We start from the raw sequence: 12,859 nt of genomic DNA on the forward strand, positions 1-12,859 counted from the left end.
CGAAGGGAGTGCATCAGCCCAGCTGCGGGACTGGGAGAGAAGTCCCCGTCAGATGTGACGAGGCGAAGCAGAGTCCCTATGCATATAGGTGACCTCTTGTAATGAGTTTGATCCATCCCGTGAGAAACCTGGGCTGAGATCTGGGCAAATCCCGTTGCTTGGCAGGGTGCAGTTCTCAAGATGTTTCATAGTCTGTGATCAAAACACCCAGGGAGCTCCCCAGGAGCTTCAGTAAATAATGCCCTTTTCACGTACTGCTCCTGGGGCCTCTCTCTTCCCTGAGGTGAGGTAATGAGAGTAGGGAATTTACAGCACAGTTACCAACGTTTCAAGAAGAGAAAGTCTGGAGAGCTCAGAGGACAGTGCTGGTTTGCATCCAGAGCTGGATATAAGCAGAACTGTTTGGGTTTGGGGTGGGTTTTTTTAATTAATTTGGGGGAGAAGAATGTCCCCTCCCCCTCGAAAGGTAGTTGAAATTTAAAAATTTAAACAAACTCAAAACAAAAGTGAGTGAAAATGGAGGAAGTGGGCGAGATGCTGTTTCCAGGAGTGGGGGAGGAGTGTGGCTGCCGCGTTTCAGACCACAATGACAGCGCAGGGAGTGCTTACAAAGAGGATGAGAGGGCTTGGAAGAATAGAAGGAAGTAACGCGGAGCATTGCCCTTCTTGCCTTCTAATTCCTGCTTTATTGGTTATTTAATATTCTGACTACAAATGACCGGGAAAACTCCTTGATGTTATTGTGCAGTGCAAAAAAACAACTTAGAAAATCCCTGAAAAAGTACATTGCTCCTGTCCCGCTGCAAGAAGTTGCCTGTGCTCAAGTAATTATAGCTGATTACGTGAGGGTACCAGGCACCTTCAGGATCTGATCGAGCCGAGGGTTTTATCTTTAAAAAATAAAGTAGTTATTTTTACTAACCGAGGAAATGATAACCGCAAAGACGCAAACCGAGCAAAAATAAATTGCCTGCTCCAGGCGTAGTTAGGCAACTTCACTCCCCTAAGCTGTCAGCGCACCACATTTCATCGGCAGAGAGTTCACCAACAAAAGCCGCGTGTTGTGTGAGCGACTGGACTGGCGGAAGATGTTCTTAGGAGTCGGGCGTCCGAGGTTGGTAGCTGTGCCAGCAGGTCGCGGCTCAAACTGGGGGACTCCGTTATCCTTTTGGGGGCCATTTGGGTGAACGTATGAAACTGCAGGGTCTTCGTAGGCTTGGGAGGGACCCTTTGCCGTCATCCGTTTCCCAGGGAAGGCGGTGGTGATGCTGAGGGTGTCAGGAGGAGCACAAGGGACCTTCCTGAGGCCGTCCTGGTGTCACAGGGAGGCTCCCGGGCACCACTGACGAGGTAGAGAGCCGTCTCTTGTCTTGTAACCGCTTATCACTGTTGCTGTCTTTATCCAGGCCCAGCAGCACATCACGACCGATCGCGCAGGGAGTCACCGGAGACAGCAAGCCTACATCACTCCAACGATAGCTCAGGCCCCGTACTCTTTCCCGCACAATAGTCCCAGCCACGGTACGGTTCATCCTCACTTGGCTGCGGCTGCCGCTGCTCACCTGCCCACCCAACCCCACCTCTACACATACACCGCCCCCGCCGCCCTGGGCTCCACGGGCACCGTCGCGCACCTGGTGGCCTCCCAAGGGTCGGCGCGGCACGCCGTGCAGCACACCACCTACCCCGCCAGCATCGTCCACCAGGTCCCCGTCAGCATGGGCCCGCGGGTTCTGCCCTCGCCCACCATCCACCCGAGTCAGTACCAGGCTCAGTTTGCCCATCAGACCTATATCAGTGCTTCTCCAGCCTCCACAGTCTACACTGGATACCCACTGAGCCCCACCAAGGTCAACCAGTACCCTTACATCTAAAACACTGGAATAAGGAGCGAGAGACGCACCCGTCCCGGGGGAGCGAGGCGGCCGCTTTTGTACTGAAGAACGTGACAAACTAACAATGCAATGGGAGGCTCGCGTGAAACTTGAACGAAGGAGACTTTAAGGAAGAAACGAAAAAGAGGAAAGAAGGGGGAGAACCAATTCTACACTTTTTATTTAAAAAAAAAAAAAGAAAATGGAAAAAAAGAACAGAAAAAAAAATAAAACAAACCACAAAAAAACAACCATTCTGCACCAAACTAGAGAGAGAGAGAGAAGCAGAAGGACCCTCCAGCGGGTCCTGTCTTTTGAAGAACTTCACCAACAGACTTTTAAAGGTTATTTTCATCCGATAGTGAGCTACATTTAGAAATTTGTTGTCCAGAACACCTAAAATGAAATCCATTAGGTTTTTGATCCAATAGGTATATGGATTAGGGATTTATCCAGCATTTCAAAGGGTTTATACCCCATCTTTGCAGTGGGTTTTGTATCCCAAAGCATACATAAGGTTTTGGGGTTCTTTTTTCTGGAAATTGAAAGTGGGTAAGGGAGGTTGAGGGAGGAGGAGAAAATGTTGTCCCAGTGCTCTAAATTCGGATCTAGCACTGCTATGCTTAAACACACCTGGGCAAAACAGGCCATGCAGCACTGGTCGAGAGCAGAAGCAGTGGGGATATTTCTCCCTTTCCTTAAACACACTGGATAAATCCCTGAGAAATGCTATTCCTAAACGAGATCTTTAATAATGTATGTTGGATTTCAGTTGCGTTTCATTTTTTTTTAATTTGGAAATTTTCCTTTTCAATCCCTAGCCGTTTTAGTATAGGAGGAGACATTTTAGCTGCCCCCCCCTCCCCGCCCCCGGTAGAATGTAGCACTATACAGGTCATATGCCCTTTTTACTATTTTCTGTTGAACTTCAACGATACCAATAGACTATTCCTCAATGTGATTGCACAAAGAAAAGTGATATAACATAGGCATGTAACAAATGTGATTGTCCAGGTATGTACGTGTGTGTGTGCGTGTGTGTGCGTGCGTGTGTGTGCAGATGCTGCCTTCTCTCTGTGGTGTGTTCCTCGGCACAGCCATTACAACTGTCACAGTCTTAGTTTTACATCATTCCCTCGTAGTGCCTTACCGAACTACAGACGCGGTTTAAGGGTTTACTTCCACTGGTACTCCTAGAAACTGACTGAGGCTAGTCGGAATTTACTCTCAGCTCTTTTTCCTTTTTTTTTTTTTTTTTTTTTGGGTTGTTATTGCCGATTTTCTTCTTCTGCTGGTGGTGGTGGGGTTTTTTTCCCACGTTGTCAATCTTAGCTCACTCGGCGAGGTGTTGGGGAGGCTCGTCGGGGTTGGAAGTGCATATAGCTGGGTGTTTTGTCAAGCACTGGATGGGCTGGAAGTGACCAGGTCGGTTGTGAGACCCAGGGTGACTCCCAGAGGGTCTGGGGATTCGTTTGTGGACTGGTCTCTTTCTATCCTGTTGAAATAGCAGGTTTCCTCCCTGGAAACTGAGTTCTCGTTCTGCTGTTTGCCAACGTTCTCGGTGGAGTGGGACGATAGCGTCCGCCCGCGTTGCCAGGTTGTCCTGGTTGTGTGTCTGAAATGGGAACAAAACTTTATCCCCTGAAAGAGGGGAACACTCGTCGTTACTAACACCTCTCACTACATTTGTCGTTAGGAAGGGGTCGGGAAAGGGCTGGAGTCCCAAAGCAAGCATGAGAAAATCCAGTTGAGAGAGTCAAACTCAGGTTTCTTAAGTGATAAGAGGATTGTAATACATCAGGCCTTACCCACCCTAACGTAGCTGTGACAGCGCGCACTTCCCCTCCTCCCTTCTCACCTACACCCCGAAAAATTGCCTGCAGCGGCAGAGTGACCCCAGAACCGGAGAGCACGGTGGTCCTGGGGGTCCTCCATGCCGAGGAACACTATGCGGTCGTCTGGTTTTCCGACAGTTTTCTAAAGAGAGCCTTTCCTACAGTTGGGTTTGGTTCAGAGGGGAGTTTCGCTGGTAACGGCAGTTGCACTGTGCATCAGTATTTGGAGTTGTCTCTAGAGTACCCATGCCTGTGGGTGGCCTGGGGAGGAAGGAGAGAAGAGAGTTTGATAGAGCGTTTCCATGTTTCCATGAAAGCTGAAGTCTACATGGCTGCTCGGTTCCACTCTACATTTCTCTGTAACTAGAGCATGAAGTATTCAGGTATTTCACAAGATGCTGGAAAATAGCAGGTTCGCCGGCAGGGTGGTGAGGGATGGGTTCCCTGGGTGGCAGTGAGGAAGGAGGCTCTCTCAGGTGGGAAAAGCTGACAAAGACAAGCACAAATACATTGTCTTGTGGTAAGTGCTTGGCTGGCCTGGAAGAAGAAGGGATCCCGCTATGCATAGGCTGTTCAACAAGGCTGTTGTCTTCTGGCAAACCACCAAATAACCTCCCTGGTTGCCAGCTCTGGTTCCTGGGCAACCCTTGCACAGTTTTCTTCTGCCTTTCCTTCATTCCAGCTCAATATACTGTAGATGAGGATGCGATCTCCCGGCAGCCTATGCACCTTACCCCCCCCTTCCTTTGGAAAGACAACATGTCCCCTTTCGTCTGAGGCAGGAAAATAAAGCCCTGCTCTCTCTGTTGCATTCCCCTCCTCTCCCACCAGTTTGGGAGCGAGAGCGTCATGCTGCTTGTGTCATGAAAAGGAAAGATAATGTTATTTTATTGTATGGTTGTTATGATTATGATTATTATTTTATTATTATTATATTTTACTCTGGGTTTTAATTGCACACGCATTCCTTAGTCTTTGTGGTTTTTTTTTTTCCTCTTAGTATTGTTGTTATTGTTGTTAATTTTATTTCTCTTCATCAGTGGCATCGGAAGGGTTGCTGTGTTTGTGAAAATTGCAGGAGGAAGGGGAAGCGAGATTCTCCCAAGGATGAAAATCCTGCTACTAACCTACGGGGAGCGGGGCTGCTCTGTGAGAGCGGTTACAGCCTTGAGGGGTAGGAGTTACCCTCTGGGTCACATCTGCATTTCAGAATAAGTCCAGAAACATTCATTCAGAGGCCAAAACCAAGCAGCAGCTAATGTCACGGTCTGTCAGGAGAGCTGGGTCAAAGGCAGGTAAGGACCTTGGTGCCCTAGGATCCAGCTCACCATCACTTTGTTTGATAGCACATTTATATGAGATCAAGACCTACTTGTGCTCCAGGTCATGATCATTGGGCCCTTTTGATGAACCCAAGGCCACGCTACATGTTAAGGGTTTGGTTTTCCTAAAGGAGAACGCAGATAGATGGCTCTCTGGAAACAGGGCTGTCGGAGGAGCCGTGGCAGAGGCGTGAGTGCAGTTCTCAGTCCCATCACTGGATAAAGGACACTGGTGTGCATGGACGGTGTTAGCTGGGTAAAGCACGGCCGCAGACAGGGCAGGGTTCCTCGCCTGCTCTTCCACTCTCACTGAAGGTTAATTGGGTGTCCTCAGGGCCAGGATGCTTGGTTTGCATTTTTTTTTTTTTTTTGTCCCTGGTGTAGATTTTCCCTTCTTTTATAATTATTTGTTGTGGAATTTTATTAAACTGTTCTGGTTGCTTATGTTTTCATTTGTATTGCGTGCTCTGTTAGAATGGGGGAAAGCAGTGACTGAATTTAAACTCCATAAAAAAATGATAGGACTTCAGCAGAGACTTAATCATGCACTTGAGTGCTTTGCTAAAGAACAGACTTAAACCCTTCAAGTTAATTACTTGTTTATGCGCTCCCCTGGCCTAGGACTGGCGAAGCGTGGAAGGTTGCAATCTTGATCGCAGTAATGTTTTACTTGTATTAATTGTATTTTCCCTGTGTACTCATCTGACCTGCTCTCCCATGTGGGCTCAAATCTGATTTTGGGGGGTGTTTGGCAGCGGAACTGTTGCAGCAGCACGGGCTGGCAGCGAGAAGGGGTGCGGCGTGTGTCGGAGGAGCCACCTTTCACCTTGTCCATCCTGGAGCTGCTGATCTGCCAGCCGTAGGTCGTCAGATGATTGTGGTGATGGGACGCTGTGATTGCAAGAGAAGCACGGTGCAGCCGTCGAATTGGTTTGATGGCGCAACACTGTGCGAGAGCTGTGTTTTCTGGTGGGTAGGGGGGAGCTGAGCAACACCTCCTCCCTCACCCGTGTAAAGGCGTAGTATGGAAAAAGGTCGGCGCAGTTAGTCACAGGGGAAACGCGGTTGTTTCAGCAGAGGAAGCAAAAACTTTGCATGCTGTCAGTGCCACATACATAATAACCGCCAGCTTGTTTTGCTCACAGAGTCCTTTGGAGAGGAAATGGGATTGGCGTGGTTGGGTTGGGTTGGTGTTCTTTGTGTGCGTGGGGTAAACGGCATGGAAACTTGAGAAGGGAGGCGAATGTTTAGATACTGGAAGTTTTATGAGTGGCTTATGGCTGGCACAGTGAAAAAGCGGTGCCTTTCCCCATCATCTCGTCTTGCATTCTTCTCGTGCGGGAAGCAGAAGGAAGCGCGGACGTTGCCTCTCCTCAGAGGTGGATGTTCAAATTCCTGCTGTGAAACCAGAGTGCAGGAGGGAGGGGAGAGAACCGCTAACGTGAGCAGAATGGAAAACTGAATGGAAGCACTTCTCACTGCAGACTGGGCCAAATCCAGTCGTTTGAGAGAGCAAATGCAATTGCATCTTCCTCGGCAGAGTTGTACCTGCCTGCACCCAACAAATTGGGCCTTGACAGGTGTGTGTGTGTGTCTCTCTCTCTCTTTCTCTCTAGTAGTTTTGTCATAATACATAAAACATTCCAAGAAAGGGACACTTCTGTCTGTAACATTTTTCTTTTTTTATAGTTTCAAGGGATTATGTCTTGTAATTTGGTTCGAAGGCAATTCCATTAGCAAACTTGAAGGGCGATAAACCTGATTTTTTCTTTAACCAAAGATACTTTTTATTTTTTTTAAGAGAGAGAGAGAGAAAGAGACCCCCACCCACTCCAGAAAGTAAATGAAGCCACATGTCATGACCACCAGGCAATGGGGATACGCTATAGAACTCCATCTTTCCTTTCTCTTCTTTTTCTTTTTCTCTCCCAAGTTTCTGTCATCGTTTCGAGTAGCTAGGTTGATGAGCGGAGAAATTCACACTAAATATTGCTGCTATCCTAAACTGTAGGGGATGCCGAAAACTTTATTCTTCTCTCATTATTGTTCACATTGATTAAAGTGTTTCAGTGGCGACAATGCAGTGTGGAAATGGTGAGCTGTGTAGTGGGGGTAAGCTTCTGGATGCTCTGCATGCTTCTGTAGTGTCTCCCTCCCTGGATTTAGGATGCTGGTTTTGTTCCATGGGTTGGACCCCGAACAGCGCTGCTGTGGTCGGGCCAGGCACAGCTGGGCAAGGGTGTTGGACTTACGCGAGCGGTCTTCCATGGCTTGGCAATCAGCCCACCAGAGATCTGCAGTGCTACTTGTGGGCCAAACGCTGGATACCTGCACGCAAGGTCTGCAGAAATAATCTTTGTTGAGGGTAGGCAATGCAGAAGGGAAAAAAGGTGGGAAGGGAACGATTTCCCCCTTCCTGCTGACAGTGCTGTCCCTGCTGTGGTCCCATGTGCCGTGGGAGCTTCAGAGCAGTTGATCTGCGGTCCTGGGCGCTCATCCACGTCACTCCCCCATCCCCGAGTCTTGCCGGTGCTGCGGTGAGGAGAGCCTGTGTCCAAAGTACGTGGAGTCCCCGGCTTACTTCTTGTGGCCCGCTTCTGTGCCTGCAAATCATTTTGCTCCCTCCACACTCGGGGAGGAGAAGATGGGTCTGCGCCGCTGGGGTTCCCCCGCTGCCGTACTCCAACAAAGCTGCCTCTGACGACGAGGCGAGTTTCACCCCGGGCTGCAGGCGTTGAGCGAGGTACCCCATTTTACAGCGGTGCTGGAAGCCACGGTGGCGGTCCTGTCGTAGATGGCTCCTTGCTGGAGTACTGCGTTGGATGGGAGGTGCTGGGCTCTCCGGGCTGGTCCGCGTCCCCGTGGTCCGTCCTTCCCACCCGCCGGGAACGCCACGACCCGCGAGTGATGCCGTGATGCCACCGCGCTCAGCACCCACCCCAGGGGCGCAGCGACACCCACGGCGGGGGTGGCCCCTCGCCCGGGCAGCGTGCGGAGGAGCACCGCCAGCCGAGGGCTCCACGCCAAAGGTGTCTTTTTTCCCCCCGTGACAACCGAAATTGCTGGGAGGGACCCCAGAGGTGGTAGTTACCTGTGAAGAGCTGCTGATGGAGGTGGAGGTGTGAGAACCGGACCGGAGGTAAGCCGGGCTGAGCTCCACGCGTGTCAAACGCTTTCGGTGGCAAGACGCAGTTTAGAGCATTTGCGTGTGTCAGGAGTGAAATTTGAACGGTAGATTGGCTTGGCTCTTCAGAAGTCTTAGAAAGCATACTAGGAGGCTTTGTGTTCGGCATTTATGGTTTGAAACTCCTGTTTCTCATTTACGGGTTAGCTTTGTCCTTCCAGTTTTAGCAGTGCTGCTATAACAGACTATTCATGTGTGTTTGAAGATAAAGGTTTTGTTTTTAATCTTTTGCTTATCATAGTTAATCTAAGAAAGGCAATACTAAAGGTATATTTTTTTCCAAAAATGATATTTTTTACTGCACTGATAAATATTGTGACATCTCTGTTCTTAACTCTTTCGCTGTGAGAGGAACTGTGTGCAGATTCACACAAACCTTGTAAATACTTGCGTGTACTTCTGACAGCCAGGGATTTTTTTTTCTTTTCTTTCTTTCTTTCCTTCTTTCTTTCTCACTTTCTTTCTTTCTCTCTTTCTCTCTTTTTTTCTCTCTTTCAAACAAGGTTTCCTCTTTGAAACAGAAAGCAATGGGGCAACAATGCTCAGAGCAAAAGCAAAGCTTATCCCACTTTCAGAACATAGCCAAGGAGTTTTTGCAGTGCTGGCATAGAGTTAATATTTAATGCCGATGTGTTTTGATTTTATTTTATTTTATTTTTCAGCAAACTGTTTGGAAAGGATAAGACAGGTAGAAAAGGTTCAGTCTGAAATTCTGATCAGAAATGTTACCCATCTATTTTATGGCATCTCCAAGCTTTCTTTTGTTTTCTTTTAATTTAAAAAAAAAAAAAAAAAAAAAAAAAGGCTTGTTGCAGGCTTGCTCGCCTGAGCTCTAGGCTGGCCAGCAGCTGTCCCAGGGGCATCTGGTGCTCTGGGACCGCTGGCTCCTTTGGAAGCAAACCCACTGATCAGGATTCTGGATTCTGATTGCTTCAAAGTGTATCCCCCAGTACCGCGGGATACCTTTGGTTTTTTTAAAGAAGGATTTAGATACACTTATATTACGCAAACTGTGACCTAATGGCAATAATTACCTCAAATGTGGGCATTCATCCTGGTTTTAGCCTTTTTGAAAACATGTAGCCAGCTTGAACTTTGATTCAAAGACTCTGAACTCCGTAGGGGCGGAATAGCGATAAATGCCCACCCTGGTCATTGTTGCTTGAGTGAATTCTGAAGACAGTGAATCTTTAAAAAGAAAAAAAAAAATTAAACCAAGGAATAGATTACTCTTTTATGTATTTTAATCAATTGTGATGTTAAAATGCACATGTAAGTATATATGTTTATAGCTACTGTAAAATGCTTTGGCCTTCTAGAAGATATTTAATGAGTCACATTTTAAACCAATATGAACTGAATAATAGACTGTGGCTACTTAAACAGTTTTCTGGCTACATTTTATAGTTATTACAGTGTTTTATAGTTTACATTTAAACTGGTACTTTTTAAGGGAAATCTTGTGTTTGTAAGTGACACCTTCAAAAACTCAATACAGCTGCCTCTTTTTAATTTCGCCCGTTAAATATGGAAAAGTACAAGCGTGTCTTTAATATGTATATTCTGTTTTGAGATATAACATAGTGTTGGAAAGTCAGTCCAGAGATCAAGTAATCCACTGTATTCCAAAGTCTGGTTGAAAAAACACTCCACACACTTTGAAGATTTGGTCCAACAGATAAGCTATTTGTTTGTTCGCTTGTGTTAATAACGTACTTTATCAGGCTCCTTGGGTTGAAGCAGGGAGCACGATACTAAATTCACTGTTCTATGTAGGATCCTCATCTGGATGAAGATACCCGCGTCAGGAGAATGAAGGATATTCAAAGGAAGGATTGTATTGTACTGTTGATAAATCGTTAGCCAAATGATTAATTCCTGAGTTAGTGAATGCTTGTTTTATTTTGGGGGGGGGGGGGTTGTGCGTGCGTGCGTGCGTGTGTGACAGCCACTCAGAGGCAATGCTGTAATTTGGCTTCTATCTGTTCACCCCTTTCTTACAAACGATGCTTACCACCACAGAAATGTTTTGAACCAGTAAACGAAATACAAAGTACACTGACCATCTCCTTGTCAGCTCTGTTTTCTCAGCCCATGCCGGTTCCCGTCAATGCTGTCTCCCCGCTGCGGTTACCCTGTACTTTGCATTTTGATATACCACATTCCCCGCTCCCCGGTCTCGCTTAGCTGTCTAGTTTTGTCTCTTGTGTTCTTTCACTTGGGTAACCAATGAACACGGTATAAATGTCTGCTGGGCAAAATGGTACTTTGAGGTCATGAAAGTACAGGAATTAGCATTTAAAAACGCATGTGTGTACATCTGAAGAACGAGCTTCGGTCATGGAGCTCAGGTGCTCTCGGAAGGGCTCCCTACGTGTTCCCATCACGCCTGATGGGGCCGTATCCGTCAGCTTAGAGCAGAGGTAGTGATAAGGAGCGATCGGCAATGCTTTGCAGTTGGGCGCCTGTGCTGCTCCCAGTACAATCAGCAGCGGTGGGGCCGGGGGAGCGCAACCTGCCGCCTCCTCCTCCTCCTCCTCCTCCTCCCTCAGCACCGTGCCGGGGCTGCCGTGCCCGCCTCGTCATCCCCATTACCAAAGCGATAACATATCATACGGCAAAGCCAGGACTGTCAGCAGCACTCGGGCCAACTGGAAAACGTCCACCCTTTCTTGCCGTGCGCCGCCACCCGACCGACGTGCTTTGCTGCCCTCGGCGCCTGCCTGGTCTTCTGTTCTTGGGGGGGGAGTCAGACCCGCAAATACCAGCATGCTCAAATGAAGGAGCCACAGAGTCTCGTTCAGTACTTTGGCTCGCGGCTCATTAGGCAAGAAGGGGTTTCCGACACTGGCAACGCACATCCCGTAGGATCTGGATGGTTACATATAGCACCTCTGCCCTCAGCAAGGAAATAAAACGCTTCTGCAATGCTTCCACCTCACGTGGTTACATACAACACTTCTGGCTTTTCTTTTCCCCCCCTTTATCCCGTATGTGTTTGATTATTTTTTTTTAATATATTTTTTTTGCTCTGTATTCTTCTTGAAATGAAACTTCCACGGATATTCCAGGGCACAACCATTTCAGGTGTAAAAAAGGATCTCCTCATCCCATGTTTCACCAACAGAGCAATCGAGGCGTTTTGGGTACCAGATTCTACGTGGGCAGAACCAGAATGTAGCCTGTATCTTTCATACCAAATCAAATTTCTGAAAGGAGAGGAAGTGTCATTAATAGCTTTATTAAAGGAGTGTGTGTGAGAGAGAGAGAGAGAGAGAGGGAGCGAAAAAGAGAGAAGAAAGAGGGGCATCTCGGAAGGTGAAGAGTCTAGACTTCGGGTAGTTAAAAATGAATCAATGGGTGAAACATTTTTTTTTTATGAGCCGTAAAATCCTTTTAAAAACAGGAGGGGGGAAATGGAGGGAATGTTTTATGCCTTTCAACTGCCCACAAGCCCAGCGTACTCTGGATGGAAAGTGGAAGTTAATATACACTGCACCAAAATTGTTAAGGGGAAGAGTGGGGGGGGGGGGGTAGAGCTGTGAAACGCTATCACAATCGCAAGGGAAAAGATGCTCCTGCCCCAGCTCTGGATCTCGAGTGGTTCTTTCTCTACAGTATCATCTCAGCCCAGTAACCCCACGAAAGCCCTGAGCCGTTGTGTTCCTTCACTGTACGGTTTCTGTAATAAGAGTGTTAATCCATGTTAATCTTTGTGAAAATTATTGTGTGCAACAGTATTTTCTTGTGTACTGCTTTTTTCCTATGTGAATTGTCCCTTTCTGTTTTCTTTTTTGGTTTTTTTTTCTTCCTTTTTTCTTTTTTTTTTTCTTTTGGTAATATGTCTTTCTTCTTTAAAAAGAAAAAACAAAAACAAACTGATGTGTTGTAGACCTATATGTAACCTATTCCTTAGTCTCATATTATAGGTATGTTATAAGAATGGATATTTTACTTGGCTTTAGAATGTTTTACAAGAAAACTAATTCTTAACCAATCAAGTTCTTGCTACTAAAAAAAAATGCTTGTGTTTTTCATCATGACGTTGTGTGCTTCTAATTAATAATCATTTTCGTTGTAGAAAAATGGAGTGAATTTATATTAGTCTTGGAAACTAATAATAGCATTGTAAATTTATGAGATGATTTTAACAGAAAATACATTATAGAAGAATATAGTTATTTTAATTGTAATATTACTAACTGTAGGGTGAGAAAGGAGGTCCCGTTGTGGTGAACTATGTTATAGCTTGTTATTCACGGTTTCTTTTTGATCATTTTTTCGGTCTCTGAGGTGAAACGAGTTATTAATCAGAATTTGTAAACTCACATATGCATATTGTATATGTGTAGAAATGTAATCACACTTTGTCTTGGAATTACATTAAACTGTTTTAAGTCACTGCAAAGTTTGTGCGTCTGTGTGTCTCCTCGCTAAAGTTTGGTCTCAACATTTGGTTAGTTTTCAGTTACTATTATTTAATCTCCTCGGTCTATTGGAAAAACAGTAGTAATAGTATCATTAATAATAAATAGTTTTCCCTTCGAGGTGACATGTTTAGATGTGTGAGGTGTGTTTTTTTCCCAGGGCAGAAGAGCTCAGCGTTCGGACGTCCAGCTCTGGGCTTCACTGGAGCACAGCGGA

General features: G+C 46.5%; 1 protein-coding gene across 8 annotated transcripts in view; it reads left to right on the forward strand.

Annotated features, from left to right (window-relative positions):
• Positions 1 to 12,623, forward strand: part of HIPK2 (homeodomain interacting protein kinase 2) — a 142,677-nt gene extending 130,054 nt beyond the window's left edge. For all 8 annotated transcript variants that reach the window (XM_069807494.1, XM_069807489.1, XM_069807490.1 and 5 more), the window contains one exon: positions 1,407 to 12,623. In XM_069807494.1, the coding sequence (XP_069663595.1) occupies positions 1,407 to 1,874 (468 nt within the window). In that variant the 3' untranslated portion in view covers positions 1,875 to 12,623. The remainder of the gene's footprint in view (positions 1 to 1,406) is intronic.
• Positions 12,624 to 12,859: the final 236 nt, after the last annotated feature.

This window comes from Haliaeetus albicilla, chromosome 19, assembly GCF_947461875.1.
Source record: "Haliaeetus albicilla chromosome 19, bHalAlb1.1, whole genome shotgun sequence".
Classification (NCBI taxonomy): Eukaryota; Metazoa; Chordata; class Aves; order Accipitriformes; family Accipitridae; genus Haliaeetus; species Haliaeetus albicilla.